Source organism: Barbatula barbatula, assembly GCF_947034865.1.
Source record: "Barbatula barbatula genome assembly, chromosome: 10".
NCBI lineage: Eukaryota > Metazoa > Chordata > Actinopteri > Cypriniformes > Nemacheilidae > Barbatula > Barbatula barbatula.
Window position 1 is genome coordinate 18620903 of NC_136773.1, and position 16050 is coordinate 18636952.

Genomic DNA, 16050 nt, shown 5'->3' on the forward strand with positions numbered 1-16050 from the left:
AGCGAGGGTGTGAGTGATACAGCGCATTTAGTCATCTGTCCGGAAAAAAACTTTACTACTCCCTGCACACACACACACGCGTAATGCCAGATCTGTCACAAGTTATTTCAGTTCACTGCACCGGAGTGAAATGCCAGATTAATGACAATTTCTTTCATGTTTTTCAGTTACTTATTACCAGCTATAAACAAACAAACAAACAGATATCAAGTCAGGACTGTTTGTTATGGTTGTTTATTATGACAATGACATGTGATGAGAGGCAGGCAGGCATCTGGGTTAGTCTCAGAAAAATGTATTGTTGTATAAAATATATGTTGTTAATATGTTGTCTTATCATAAAACATTAAGGTTGGTTTGAACCTTCTGATCTGTAGTTTTGATGCCCATCAAAGCACAATCGAATGCTCTAGTTTGTCTCAAAGAAAACTTCTAGGTCTTTCCAGCATATTGGATAATCTTTGATCCTATTCAAGATGTAAATTATTTGTTATAGTTTCACATCCATATTTACATATTTGTAATGTATTTGTAATTTCTTCAATGACCCAATTTTTCTATATGAACACACAGAGTAAATTCTCTTCGTGATAGTAAATCCTCTGTATAGGAAGGACAATAGTTCCACCTCACTGCGAATCTACAGCATCTTTCCTTTGACGTTCCTCTCCGTAAATTCCATCATTAGGGATTGATTCATGCCATGAATCATAGTGACAGTACACAGCCTCATCCACTCTCTCTTAGAGCTGGAAGGCGTTCTGACAGCACATACAAAAGGAGAGATGGGGGTCATTCCCACTCATCCTGAACGCAGCACAATACTCGCTGATGCGTTCACAATCTATTCCAGTAAAAAGCAACAAGACAAACTGAAAGCCCCCCTTATGTGCCCCCTGTGTGGGTAAGTAGCAAAGCTGTCAGTCAGCGAGCCAGTTAGAGATTCAGCTGTATGGCTTTCATAGAGTTTTATGGGTAACTTTATGGGTTAATAGGAGCTGTAGGGATCTCTTTTTTGTAAAGCAACCGTGCAATGATGTCTGACTGCTGTGGCATTTTGAATCATCATGTTTGATGTTTAATATACACATTCAATTTCAGGAAGGACATTTTGACTCACATACTGTAAGTATAGACAATAACTCCAAACATCAATATTTACACACACAAAACACTTTTTTTATTATCTGCCTTGTAATCAGGAAAATATGAACACATATGTGTGTAGAATCATACATTTTGATATTTATATATCTACTTAAAAACAAATATCGATGCCTATTTTTCACATTGTGGCAAAACTAAAAGCTTTTCAAATATAATAGTCAGTAGTACCCATGGGGTGCCTATAACCATGTTCTATCCACTTGATATATTCATTCATGATGTAGAGAGAGAAAATGATTCACTGATCATGCATGATCTGGATTGCAAAATTAAAGTGTGAGACATGAGAACACAGTGGTGCTGATAAAAGAATAAAACATTTTTCTTAATTAATATTGACGTAGTTATTTAGCTGAATGATGTATTCGATAACACATAATTGCATTAACATCATGCAGAACATTATAAAGGATCATTATACAGAAAAAAATCCTTTGTGCAGTGACATATACAGTAGCTTTTTTTGTTTGAAATGTTGATTATCAGGTTTTATCGCAAGCCAAAGCCCATTTTCTCAGTTTAAATGGAGGTTAAAGACTGCAATCTCCATGCTTTCATGTTCATTATTTTAAAGCACTAGTATTAAGCACTACATTGTACAGGCTATAAAGGAAATGGGCTGGACCCGACTACAGTAATGACTGGAGCTGTTTAGTCCATCTGTTCTGAATTCCTCTGGGTGCCTGTTGATTGTAGGGTGAACAAGAGGATTGAAGAAAATCCTTGGAAATTATTGCCATGACTGAAGCCTGATTTGACTGTAATCAGTCCCAGTTCGAGCCTTCCACTTCCTGTTGCCGTCGTCTCATGATCTCCTGCAGCTCTGTGTCGCCGTGACTCCTCTGAGGTAAAGAACAAAACCCTTTTTTTATAATTAAGCATCTGCGGATGTACATTAAGTGTAAGTTTTCTTTGACTGACCTCTATCTGAGCCTTCTGCACACTGATCTGACTGAAGACACGCGACCCCTCGTCCCGGCACAAGGCCCTCAGCTCATCCTTGCTGAGAGAAAAAAGCTGAGCCCCATTCAGAATACCCAGACAATCCACCACACTGGAAGATAAAAGAATAGTCTATCAGATTCCTGAAATCATAAGTGTCATAGTTTTCCATTGTAACACAAAAACTGTTACTTTACTGTAAGGGTTACGGTAAATTGTCTGGCTGCTTTGGAGAGTAATACTTCCTTAATTAATTCTAATTATCCTTTTTACTCCTCCAGAGTTGACGTCTTAGTCTAAATGAAGAGTTCATTTGCAAAAACAGATTATTCAGTTTTTTAAATTTTTGAAAAATTATGTTTTTATTGTGCATTCCAATTAATTTCAATCAAACTGTACAGTAGACAGGTTGTTTTAATTAAGTAACAACTGAACTAAATAACACAATTAAACCATGACATAATAAAAACAAGTTTTTTGATTTTTTTTTAAATCATAGTTATGATTTTTTGAAATTCTTTCAACTCTTCAAATTCAGTTAAATAACATTATTGTGGAATGTGTTGTGATGCAGTTTTGGAAATCATGCTGTTATTGACATCTGATCAATAGCAATCATTTTCCTGGATGGGGTTGGAAAAGGGTCAGGAAAAACTGAAAGCTTTGGTGGCAAAAAACCTTGGACTTACATATAATTTTAGTAAAAGTATAGTGCTATATATATATATGATACTCTTTGACCTGTTTTAACTCTCTGAAAAAGGAATAAAAAAATGAAAAGACGTTAATTACTACATATTCAGAAAAACCTGGGTATAAAAAACATGGTGTCATCATACTTGGTCATTTGGAGAGGCACCATGGTACAGTAACACTATACTTTTAGAAGTGATTATGATTTCATCATGGCGTTTTTGTGGTACTCTAAAGTAATGCCAAAAATACCATGGTACATGGCCAAATACAAATACTATGACATAAAGTACCATGGTTATACCATTTGGCACCATCATTAGTTATTTTCTGAGGGGTAAATGTTGGAAGTTTTGTGACCCAATCTTTAAAAATCCAGCTAAAGTAATTTTTGTGATTTACTGTTTTCGACATAAAATCATCATAGATAATGTAAAGAACATTCTGTGAAAACATAACCGTTATATCTTAAATATTGACTGAGAATTGTGTAATTAATGGTTGAACTCAAACTTTGATGCTTGATATCCCAGAATTAGATTTGGAGACTTTATCTTGGTTTTCACAGACTGGGTCACATATCATCCCATAAGAGGATTGAACCCACAACCTCACAAACAACTCAGATGTTTACCTAGGCAACATCCTATATGCTATGAATCATCATATTACTTGTTGCAGTTCACACACTACTCACAGCCTTGAGAAACCTTTGGCATTGAGCCAAGCGTGGACCTCAAAGGGTTGAGATGCTTGCGTGATGGGCACGGTCGTGCACGAGCGCTCTACCCGAAAGTTACGAGCCGGGGGCTGAGCCTTACTGTCCGTTATCCTCTTCAATAGTTCATCGTTTACCTCCTTCTGTTGGCTGCGGTCTACAGAGACAGACAGAAAAAGAGAGAGATAGGAAAACAGCAAAAGGGACAGAGATACAGCGGGTCCGATTGCCCAAGACAGAAGCAATGAGCTCTGGTTGAAATCTGCAATCTATGTACATAAGAGCACTCTCACAGCAAATTTATTTCCAACTTCCCTGCATTTTTATCCAGCAGACTCTCCATCTCACAGCGAATACACAGAGCAGATAAAAGGTACATACTGTCTTTGTCCCTGGAGGATTTATTCATCTCCAAAACCTCGGCATGATTTACTGGGGCAGCTGAGGAACCTTTGTAAGGATTCACAGCCTATAGAGATAGAACAAAAGTAAGAGAGACAGAAAAAATAATCAGTTTATGTCAGGCACGTAGGGATGGAAAATATTTGTTGAACGCAAATAATAAACCTGACTGGTGCAGGGTGAACGGTGTGTGACGGTGGGGTGCATTGCGGCTTACCGGGCTGTTAAAGAGAGCTGCTCGGTTGTACTGCTGCTCTCCTGGTTTGACCTCTTCTAGCACATTACAAGGCACGTACCCTGAATGACCACTGCGGTTCCTCAGAAGCCACCACTGTTTATTGTTTTCCAAGACCTAGGCACACATATGCGGTCTGTTTCCAAAAGATAACTAGATTTGGCAGCAATACATTTTTAAGGTGCTTAATGAAGATGACAATCCCAGAATGCATTGCAATAAGCTTATAAAGATGGCGGGCAAACTAAGATACTATAGATATTAATGCAATATCGCTCGAGTAGGAGTGTGATGGTGCTCTTATATCAGCATAACTGTTGCCGGAGGCAATCACATCCGCTGATATAAGAGCACCATCACACGATTACGAGAGCAATATTGCATTTATACAACAGTTTGAAGGCACATGTTTATAGAATCCGTGGTGATGCTGGTGGAATATCTCATGGCTCTCAGCCAATCAGATTCGAGAAGCAAGAGAAATGTTGTATAAACACTTATAATGCATCCAATCCTTTGTTTTAGGGAGTGTAATATTGGCTATAAATATAGTAAATTCAATACTTTAAAGTATCCATATGTATAATTATACATAAAATAATCTAATATAAAAGACAACATTCAAATTTGTGGATTTTTTTTATTTCTGTCTAACATAATTCGAGTGAGCTTTGACACTATTTACTTTTTGTCCTGTGAATCCTGACAAATCTGTTCATGTGACACTTCCTCATTCAACATGTCTCATTTTAACTAACACATTTTGCAGCTGTGCTTGTAAAATACTCCATTCCAATGATACTTCCTTCCATTGAGATACTAGAATTAATTCCTAGAGATACCAGGCTCAGGCTGGGCATGTCTAGAAACACGATTATCCATGTTTCCAGATGGATTAGCCAATCGGGGGTAATCCCTCTTGATCACTTCAGTAGTTCTCATGTAAATGGTTGCCTGGGGGGTTGGAGGCTGTTCTGAGGGAAACGGCAGACTTCTGGAAGTGACAGGTTGAAAGAACAGCTTTCTAAACACTAGACTTAAACTTCCTGGATTCTTGAGGTTACTGTGAAGTTGCAGTAGACTTGCATACTTATGTTTGAGTAATGTGTAGTTTGAGTGGTAAGTGCATTAACAACGCAAGGTTGTGGGTATCGATCTCAGGGGATTGCACATACCTATGTATAAATGTATAGGATAATGAAATGTAAGTCGCTTTGGATAAAAGCGTCTTTCAAATGCCTAAATGTAAATTTAGAAGTAGACTAGCAATTTTCAGTTCTGGGACATCATCCACTACCAGAGTAGAAAAAAATATTGTGATCTGTTGTACACAAAATGAGATATCTAAAATTCTTCCAAATATCTTTCTCTGTGTTCATCAGAACAAAGTCATTTATACAGGTATGAAATTACACGAAGGGGAGTAAATGATGAAAGAATTCATTCATTTTTGGCTGAACTACCCCTTTAAATAAACACTGTTCCTTTGCTGCTTTACAAGCACTGATTTTGTAAACCCAGTTATTAAATAGACCTACTTTGTTTTTTTCAGTAGTTTCTCTCAAAGTTTCTGCAAACCTTGGACCATTAGAATGTTTTTTGAGCCTATTTATATTGCAAGGAGCAGCTTGAGTGTTCAAGATGAGCTCTGCATGAGTGCGTGCAGTCTTGTTTTGTTCTCCTTCTACCTCCCACACTGTGAACCTCAGACCTGCTCTGCACTTCGCTCCCCATCCTCCTCCACCTCCTCCCAGAGGGTCATCCATACCTCTAGCATCTCTCCCTGCTGCACGGTGAGCTCGTTGGCATTGCGCGCCACAAAGTGATAACGGATTCTGACATGTCTGAGGTCGCTGTTAGACCTGTGTGGCAGAAATAGCAACATGGCACAATGCTTTGAAGGTCATTCAAATATTTGTGCCAAGTAATGAAAAAGTCTGTCTGTTTGCCTGAGAATTTCGTGGTGGGGTACTGCTGACTGCAGTTACACAGTGGCGGTATTTTTGGACGTTTGCCTTGAGTTAAGTTGCCTTGCGATAAATTTGTTGAAGAGCTGGCTTTTGCTATTTTTGTTGTTGTAGCAAAAGTTTTAATGGAAGCCAACAGACCAAACAACTCTGTCTAGAAGCCAGTCCGCAAATAAACAACTCGTATCTAATAAGCCAGCATGAAAACACTTTGAAAAGTCATTTTGTAAAGTAATTTTTATATTATTTTCTATTTAAGCAGCCGGGCATGAAACCAAACTAATGAATAAAATACTGACAAAACTTTTAAAACTATGTATTTATGGGACTCATTTAAAACTCAAAATCACAAGTTATATATCATAATTCAATACAATTGAGTATATTGTACTGTACCTTGCCTATTGATTTAACAACAAAAACAAGCCGTAAACTCTACACGAGTAACACACACATGCAGAAGTGGTTTATTTTAACAAACAACTTACGACTCGAGCATGCTTTATCAGAAGAGCCTGCGGTTCCTCCGCTGCAAGCTCGCCGTGAAACGCTGTACCCTTCGGCCGGGTGGATAGTAACGCGGCAGGCTGCAGCTTGCACATGTAGCGTACCTCATGCATATTTCAGTGAGCCTGCATAGAGCATAGAGAACCTTAAACTGAACGTCCTGGTCTCTATGCATCATTAATGTGCTCGCCTACCACCATCCTCCTTGGTTAGGGAGCGGTGAAGATAACCGCAGTGGCCCGGTGTCCAACCCATGCCTACACCTTCTTTCTTGAAGGCCATAAATAAATCAACATGTTGAACGCCTGGAAACTGGCACTCGGCTACACAGCAGGCAGATTTGTTTTCGTGCAGTTTGTTTTACACGCTCCAGATAACTGACTATATATTTTAACAGTCTCGTAATTGTATCCATCCAAAACAAATTGTGTTATTGATATGGCTATAAATTACATACTTTTTTGTAAATTCAACAAAATGCTCGCCACAAACGGTGTCTTTTGGCATAGGATGTTGATTGACAGCCAAGGACCTTATCAGTTTATCAGAAATGTCTGTTGCTTTCTGTATAGAAACTCATAGAATGGTTCACTTAACAACATGAAGAGAAAATAACCTTTCCTCATTCCTTGGTTGTGGACCCAGTCTCTCACCTGTGAGGGAATAATAACATTTAAAGATGTTATCATCCTGAAGCCGATCGTGGGAGGACCCATTTTTATATGATGGCAGCTTGCATCTAGAACATAGGCTGGTGTTTTCTTTAATGTAGTGTCTGTTTGATTCTGCAGGCTCGGTTTAATCCTTTGCCAAAAGCATCTACTCCCACAATGTCATGTTCATCTTGCTTGAATGCATAGCTTGAATGCCAAACAAATGAATCCAATTTCACGTTTTGAATGCATTTGTTTTATTCACTTTTGTTTCGCAGATGAATTGAGTGTGGGGTGTAGCCTGTTGCCGTACTTTTCTTGGAAAAAAAGAGCGACTTGTTGAATTTCACTAAACTGAATTTATATACTTTAAACAAATGAACAATGGTGTTTGGTAAACTGCTTTACTTGTACAACATACACAGTTATTAAAATGGCATCTAATTAGAAGCATTGAGCAGGTGTTTTACAAAAGATTAATCGCTTGTTTGAAAGCACTTTTTCTTCATTATAATTCTGCCGTGCAAATGGATTCACTGCAACCGTGATGCATATTCATTTTAGGAAGCTTGGAAATTGAGGGAAATTAGCTAAATGTGGATCTGGGATGGGTGAGGGTACCTGCAGAATTCATAATACAGGAGCTCTGTTTTTGTTCTTTGAACTGTTGGTGTATTTAACTTACATTATAAACTCTTAAACATTGTGCTCACTTCCGTTTGGGTCCATGCAGACCATTTGGGAAGTCTAAGCTGCGAATGAAGGTTGACTGACAAGTTAAAAAGGGAACAAATACAAAACTTCAAAATATGTACAGTATTAATTTATGAATGAGCGAAAGTAGAAAATTATTTTTAGAGAGAGTGTGTGCAGTATTGTATTGTAAGCGATTGTGTGTAGTATTGTCTGAGAGCATCTGTATACAACAATGGGGTTGTCTTCAACCTCAAATCCTTTCTATTATCATCAATAATGACGAAACCTCACCTCTTTTACTTTTATCTGATTCAATATTCTGTTGTGCTCAGAAGCCATTGTTCTTCTCCACCTTCAGTGTGGGAGAACGGTTCTGAAAGGCTGGAAGACAGCGCACCAAATTAATTCTTAGAGGAGCCGGAGAACATGTGCTTCGTGTGCTAAACATCAGAAAGACGCCAAGCGTGAGCTTTTCCTGTGGTTTGAAACTCCACTAAAAAGTTTACCTTTGTTAGGAAAAAAAGTTTTGCTTCATTTCACCTCAGGCTTGCTGAGAGACTTCAAAGGCAACAGACCTGCAGCCGAAAGAACAAGCATCAGCAGTCTTTAATGTTTATTTATTCGTTTATATTTTTAAGAAACTCGCGTGTACATATTAAATGGAGAATTGCTGACAGCATGTCTCCTTGACCTCATTTAGCAATCGTGATCAGTCATTCTTTCTCATTCTAAGTCTTTCTTTGCAACTGGAAATATTTTACTTTGAGAATGCAGCTTGTAGCATCTTGACACGGGAATTTAATGGAATTAATCTACATGTGAATGTGTATGTGATTATGATTTGTCCTTAAAGCTAATATAGATACACATTTATGCATTTGGCAGACTCTAATGTCTTAAGTAAATTACGCTGCATTTTAGGTATACACTTTTTTCATTAGCATGCATGTTGCATGGGAATCGAACCGTTAAGGCGGTGTGCAACCGACTGAGCCACAGAAACATAAACAGCATGCAAACATAGACCGAAAATACATAATATATGAATGTAATTAGATTTCATTGACCCAACACTGGAATAACAGATCAGTAGCAATATAAGATAGGATATTGTTCTCGCCCTCATTTATGCTTCAGCTCCTGCAGCTTTGAGTCATAATCTCCATGACTCTTCTTGTAAGGTTATGATGTTCATTTTGAAAGTGTGATTGGGGAATTTAATGGTATAAATGGCTGAACTCTTGTGTGGAAGTCGGAAAGTTATTCCACACAGCTACAAGCATAAATGTCAGTGAGCAGAGTTGTGCTCATTAATTTAGAACTGATTGCCTTACAAATGGCTCACAGCCTCATTTGACTCCATATGAACATCTCCCAAAACAGGCATTACTGAAGATGATGAGACTTATATTTCTACAGCAGTGCAAAATTATAATGCTAAAGAACAGGGTTTTATTTCCCCAAATCTTGACAGTTCAAGACAGCTCAGACATTTCTCTAAATGGCATAAATGTACAGTTTTCAAGTCATCAATTCTAATTTCCATCATTCTTACAATGAAATAGAAACTCAACGTAAAACATTACTGTAATTGATCAAAATAAGCAATAGAGGAAAATGTTTTATAAATAATATAACATAATAGAATGGTATGGTATGAATAATTCTGTTGCATAAAGCTGGATCATAATTCAGATTTGTAAAGCATGTACACGGAGTAAATGTGTAGTTATCTTATTCATTTAGTATGATTTGGATATAGTATCACAGCGAATAAAAGGCAAGTTCTGCTGTCTTGAAAATAAGTAATTAAATAATAAAAAATTGGGATCTGTTCCAATTTTTGCAAAGTTAATTTTAATTATTCCCTTTATGCTAATTACTTCCAAAAAGTTAACAGGTTTTACTTGCTAGCAACACAATGCTGGTTATGTAATACAGAGGGAGATGACATTAGATGAGTGCTTAATCTATACCTAAAGGCTCATAAAAATGTTAATAATGTGTTCGACTGACATTTAGACTGAGTGCGATTGACATTTGCTTGTAAACAATGTTTTGAGTAACTGACTGTTGTCTACCGACGTCTCTGCAGGTTTGTCACTATACAAGCACTTAACTCTATGTTTGTCTAGAGAACACAAAGGTTTGATATGCTTTCCCTCCGAACAAAGTATTTCAGTCCGTGGAATATTATTGTGATGCTGTTAGAAACCGCCATATTTTTAACTGGCCTATTTAGTGCATCCGTGAATGTTAGAAACACGTTTTAAATTCGTTTTCATCACATTAATAGTTTTGTATGCGTATGTTTACTGCGAACATTTATAGTTGATTTTTATTGAACCCTTGTAAAAAGCGATTTTGGAGCTTGCTCGCGAATGAATCGCCGTAAAAAGCAGACATTACACCGTTAAAGTGTTTCTCTTGACTTTGATACATAATATCTATTGTACTCTGATAAACAATGAACTGCCCATCATTTACAGAGAGAAAAAAGAGTCAGACAGGAAGAGAGCAAGAGAGTCTCCCTGGATACTATAGCATTGGATTTTTCTTACACAGAAATGTGCTGAGAGGAGATAGTGCTTTCTCATGTTATCTGCTACTGGACTCACGCCCCACAGCCATTTTCCTATTTCTCACTTGTGACCCAGCAGTCACCTTGGCTTTTTACAGAGCTTTTAGGAAAGAGAGCTGTCCTACCATTCCTCTCTCGTAAATGGATGGGAAGTTTTGCTCAATGGTGCGTCTTTCACAGTCTGTCACCCACTAGAGCCAAGAGACCGAGTGGGGTGTGTTGTCAAGATGACAATGAAAAAGAATAAGAATCAACATATAGCGCTGTTAATTACGTGACATTAACGTGACTTATTTTTCTTCTGAAGAAGAACGCTTCTAAACAACATTGAACCCCATTGACTTCCATTGTAGGCCTAAGGATAGAAAACCACCAAGACATTTCTCAAAATATCTTTTTTTGTGTCTTCTGAAGACAACATTAGGATAAATAAATGACAAAAAAATATTTTTGGGTGAACTATCCCTTGTAATATGATTATTTTTGAGTAAACTATCCCTTGTAATACTTCAAATGCCACTGTATTTCCAATGTCCGTTAAACGATTTTATCCACCAGAGGAAAGAGAAAGACTGTTTCATATATTTGTGTTCTTTGTAGCGAAAAAAAGAGTGATAATATCGTCAAGGTTCATCCCTAGCGCTCCCCTTTGAGGTTTGGGTTAGTGCTATAATCTGGGTCAAAGTACTAACTGCTGAGAGGAGCCTGAGAGAGACTCACTCACACATAAATCATTTCTCACACCTCACTTCCTCATTACACTTTCTGCTGATAGAATTTCAAAGGCCTCTGCATCTCCGACTGACCTTAAAGGTAAAACTCTGCCTTACGGCAATGACAGAAGCTCGCTCAACAGACTAACCTTGGAAGATGTGCCACGTAACTGAGGGCACAGTTAGATTTGAGTACTGTAAGCATTAGTCACTCATATTTGGCAAGAAGTCAAGACTTATGAGATGTGTGAACATCAGACAGCATAAACCAAAAAGATAGACTGCACATTTTCAAGGCTAATGGATAAGGAGCAAGTTTAGTAGTTTTTGGAACTAAGATCTTTTCATTTTATAATTCATTTAATGCTAAAAAAGTATTTTGTATTGCTTATTTATTTTGTTTACCCTTTATCTATGTATTTTTAAACAAAACATTTACTTTGGATCACACAGCTTCCATTCTGGCATGGAAACCAAACAATGAATTCTGGCATGTTTGTTTCTTTTATTGTTACTGTTTAAGAAGCTGGCATTGGTAAACCCTGATAGAATTTGCTTTGTATTCAGCATCAATCTAGCTCTTCACACAGCTTCCAACCTGAAGCTAAGCCACCTGTACAGCTGGTGCCTGCTGCAGCCTGGACGTTGCCCAAATCCGAGCAGGGCGCTGCATTTATTCCTACATCAAAACACAGAGACATTCGACAGATCCACACAGAGAAGCGCCACCGTGGCTTCGGTGCAGGGAAGCCGCTAAAAATAGGCTGCCACCAAGATTCAGGATGGCAATATAAACAAATGTCTTCTTTAATCTGTAATCTCTCAGAAAGCCTTAAGCGAGAGAAATTCATAAGATTTGAGGAAATGTCACCTGCTTTGGAGGAAAGTTGGAAACCTGGGCATGAGGAAAGAGATCCTTGTTGTCTTCAAGTTGTAGACAAAAAGGTCCACACTGTGCTTGCGAATTGTTACTTGCACAATATTACAATGGAAGCAGAAATTCAACCTCACCAGTGTGGTGTAAAGGAAGAAACAGGAATCATTTTGACTAAGCAGGTTTTCGTGAAATCCCAGACTTGATTCTTCCCGTCTAGCAGAAGAGGGGGTGTATGTGTGGGTCTGTGTTTTGGGTTTGACATTGTCAGCAACAGTTGAACAATGTTTTCCATGTGTCTAAGTGAAGATTCTGCAGGTACAAGCTTGCAATCTCTCCAGAGACTTCAGAGAGCCATTTTAAGCTTTTTAAGAATGTGATGAGCATAAGCGATGTCAGAAGGTGCCATTTCAGCAGGTGCATACAAACACTCACATAAACATCTTAAGATCTGGCAGTCAGTGGATTGAGAAATAAAGATTTGCTGTGCTGGTGCTACATAATAACAGCATCCTGACATTCTATTGAATCGGTTATCAGTAAATTGCTATTTCGTATTTTTAATATAACTTAAATAAATCGAACCCATTTTAATCTAGCTAAATGTAAGCAAATTATACTGTTTGTAACAGTTCCTAGTTAAAGTAAAAGGAAAATTCTCTCATCATTTACTGACGCTGCCGTTTGACTTTTATCATATCAACGTAAAAAAAGAATCATAAAAGTAATCCACGCTGAAGCAAAATGATATAAAAGGACATGTTGTAAACGTTTTAAATATAAATATCTGCTTCCAAATGCTACAGTTATTACAGTTGTGCCACTGCCCTGTTGGCATTGCCAGGAATTTGTCCTGCCTGGGCACAAAAAGCTTGTGGATATTTTTGAGTTTACCTGTTTACTGGTTCAAATAACGATTATGTCTAAATTTTTATTCCTGCAGCATAAATGTCAGTGTGGCCAACAGAGGGCGCTCACCCTGCCATCAGCATCAATGCTGATGGACCGGTACAGTCATACAGCGAAGCTATGATACATTATAGACAGCGCCACTTTTAATTGTAACGCCTTAATTATTTTATCCTTTTAACTGCCAATACACTGAAAGGCACCTTGTGGTGAGCGTTCAGTACACCTCTTCCATGTGAATGCACATCTTCCATGAAATGTATTTTGTAAATTTCTGGCAAGATCAATTTAAATATTTAAAGGTCAGTTATTAGAATAGTACTGTATTTTAGACTTGATGATCTGAATTCATTTGTTTGGTTTTTTTTTGCTTTAAAAAAGGCACACGTGTATAGTTTAGGGTCATAGGAAGTTGGCAGCAAGCTGCAAGCAATCCTAATTATATTCCATTTGTTCATTGGCAACTACTAAAAATTAATAGTATTGTTTAGTCGGCCCCCTGAGCTGTTTCACATGGTTAATCAACACTTTCATATAAGCATAATCAATTACACACATCATAAATCATAGACTTTTGTTCTTTACTGCTACAAACACGATGAAGCAGACATTGTTCCATGTTCTAATGCACGTTGTTGATTGCACATTTCCACAAAAGACCCTTTATCCATTATCATTGTACTTTTGTGCCTAATGGCACATTTTGATAAACAGGACTGCGCTGCGCAAATTGATTACTACAATGAAATTCATTTAATTAACAAAATGGAGTTCATTTCCCCACAGTGTCCATCCAAAGGCAAGTGCGTCTTATCATCTGAAGCCTGGACTCTTTTCCTGTATTTAGCTCCTTTTGTTGAAGAGAAAAATCTATATAAGTGGCTGAAGCTCTGACACAAAGCAAGAGCAGAAGGCTGTAGAATCTGCTGGCTTAATTGATTATTTGTGCAGAGCCGTATATCAGCTAGGTGCAGCATACCCTTGGGAAATAATGTAAAACAGATAACAAGATCAAATGTGGAAGAATTGCTTTCTACTGCCAGCTTTATTAATCTGTTTCTCTCTTAGTCAAAATGGCTTTTTTCTCCCCTCCATGCAGGTTTTCACATTACGGAAAGGTACGCCTCTGCGCCCAAGCAGCATAAAGCTGTAGCTGACAGAGTTATCATAAAGCTGTTGATCTGAAAGAAAACTTGTAGAGATTAGTTTACGGTTCAAGAAAATCAGCAATGAAAGTTCAAGTTGCTTTTATAGATTTACTTTTGCAAAAGCACATTTTTGTGTTATATTTTGGAATTACAATGCTTATTTAGAATTAGAGAGCTCTGAGGAAATTTGCAGACTCGTATTTTTTTGTATTTCAGGCTTAAGGGATCAGGCTGCTAGAAATACAAAAATGGCTCGCTGGCCACGGTGACTCTTTCCGCCAATGAAAACGCACCAAAACGTTGTCGAGTACCAGGAGTGTTTGTGTTAAAATCAAACTGAAAGCGAGTGTTCTCTAATTCCACATTCCCTCGTAGTGCATTTACATAATTAAAATTGCATCGCAGTTTCACAATCTAGCAGATATCCTTGCTCAAACATTTCTCCAAGCAGTTTCCAACTCTGTAAACTGATTTGTTTTTCTTATTCCTGGGGTCGTGCTGCACATCAGACGTGACTGTAATTGCCTTCCTCTCACCGGGGAGCTTCTTGTTTCTCATTCTGAAGTTTATTCTCTATTTCATGTCACCAAAGCAAAGAGAGATGCAACCTGGGAGAAATGACACTCCTACCGCCACGAGTGAAATGCTAAGAACGTTGGATAAAAGCTCCAAATGATACTGCCACAAATTGTCGCTTTGTAATGAATTGGTGTTTATAAGTATGCAGCCTATGAGTTTGCCGAAATCGTGACAGCTCACATTAGCAGACACGTCATAGCTGATGTTAAACACAGCGACCATCTGGTTTTCTTGCGTTTTTATGAAATCAACTCTTTAGATTATTTCATTCATTCATTGAGCCACTTCGGTTGGCACGGCGGTATGGCTTTAAATGGGCTGTTTGTATCGACTGCTAAAAGGACCGCTTGCCTGGGAGGTTATGATCTATACGGCAGCAGGAAGCCTCAGGTTATTTACGTCAGCGATGAGATGAGACCTCTGCAAAAGCAAAGATCCTTGGCAGCTCTGCGGAACGCCTCTTCCAGAATCAGGCACTGTCAGAGGCAATTACGCAATAGATGAAGGCACAAGGTTTGTGGTTTTCTACTCTTACGAACTAAATGCGGCTTTGTCTGGGAAGAGATGCATTCATTATTAAATCTTTGTTTTTCTACCATTTCTTTGGTTTTACAGCCCAAGATTGATTTTGTGTGTGTCAACAAGCGGTGCTCTCTGCATCTATGAAAAGAGGAGGAATAATGTCAGCTCAGCTTAATACGCTTCTAATGGATGTTTTATTTTCACCCCGAGGGAACATCTGAAGTGTTCGGACACATACCTGGAAACTGAAGTAGCAACTGGTTGTGCAGTATTTGAAAACGTTTAAAAATCCATTTTAACTTTCTCTCTGCTTTGTTCAGGAGAACGTTTATATTGAATTTTCACTTTTACTCTAACTATTCTAGGCTCTAAAATGAATTTGCCTCCAACTATCCTCTATACATTAACTTTATTGAAGATACTTCCTCAAACAGTACCTCAATAGCGCACATCAGCCATTTTGCATTTTGTTTCATAACACATCAAATAATTTTTACTTTACATGTTTGTTTTCTAAAGTAACACATTGCTTGGAACAACAAATGTACATACTGTAATACTAATATTATTTTAATTTGTTCACATTTTAAAACACTGCTAAAAAAGAGTAAACCTCATACAAAGGTTTCTATCCTTTAACACTCTTACAAAAAGGTGCTTCTGGGTGCAAATGAAGAACCATTTTTGGCTCCGTAAATGGTTCTTTGGGAAACCAAAACTGGTTCTTCTATGGCATCGCTGCGA

General features: G+C 37.9%; 1 protein-coding gene across 1 annotated transcript; it reads right to left on the bottom strand.

Moving 5' to 3' along the window:
• Window positions 1-1160: 1160 nt before the first annotated feature.
• On the bottom strand, window positions 1161-6744 carry eps8b (epidermal growth factor receptor pathway substrate 8b; the record flags this gene model as incomplete). Its single annotated transcript, XM_079465995.1, has 8 exons — window positions 1161-2009; window positions 2089-2221; window positions 3500-3677; window positions 3902-3989; window positions 4140-4274; window positions 5869-6019; window positions 6521-6525; window positions 6613-6744. The coding sequence occupies 8 exons, from the start codon at window positions 6742-6744 to the stop codon at window positions 1932-1934; spliced, it is 900 nt and encodes a 299-aa protein (XP_079322121.1). The 3' UTR covers window positions 1161-1931.
• Window positions 6745-16050: the final 9306 nt, after the last annotated feature.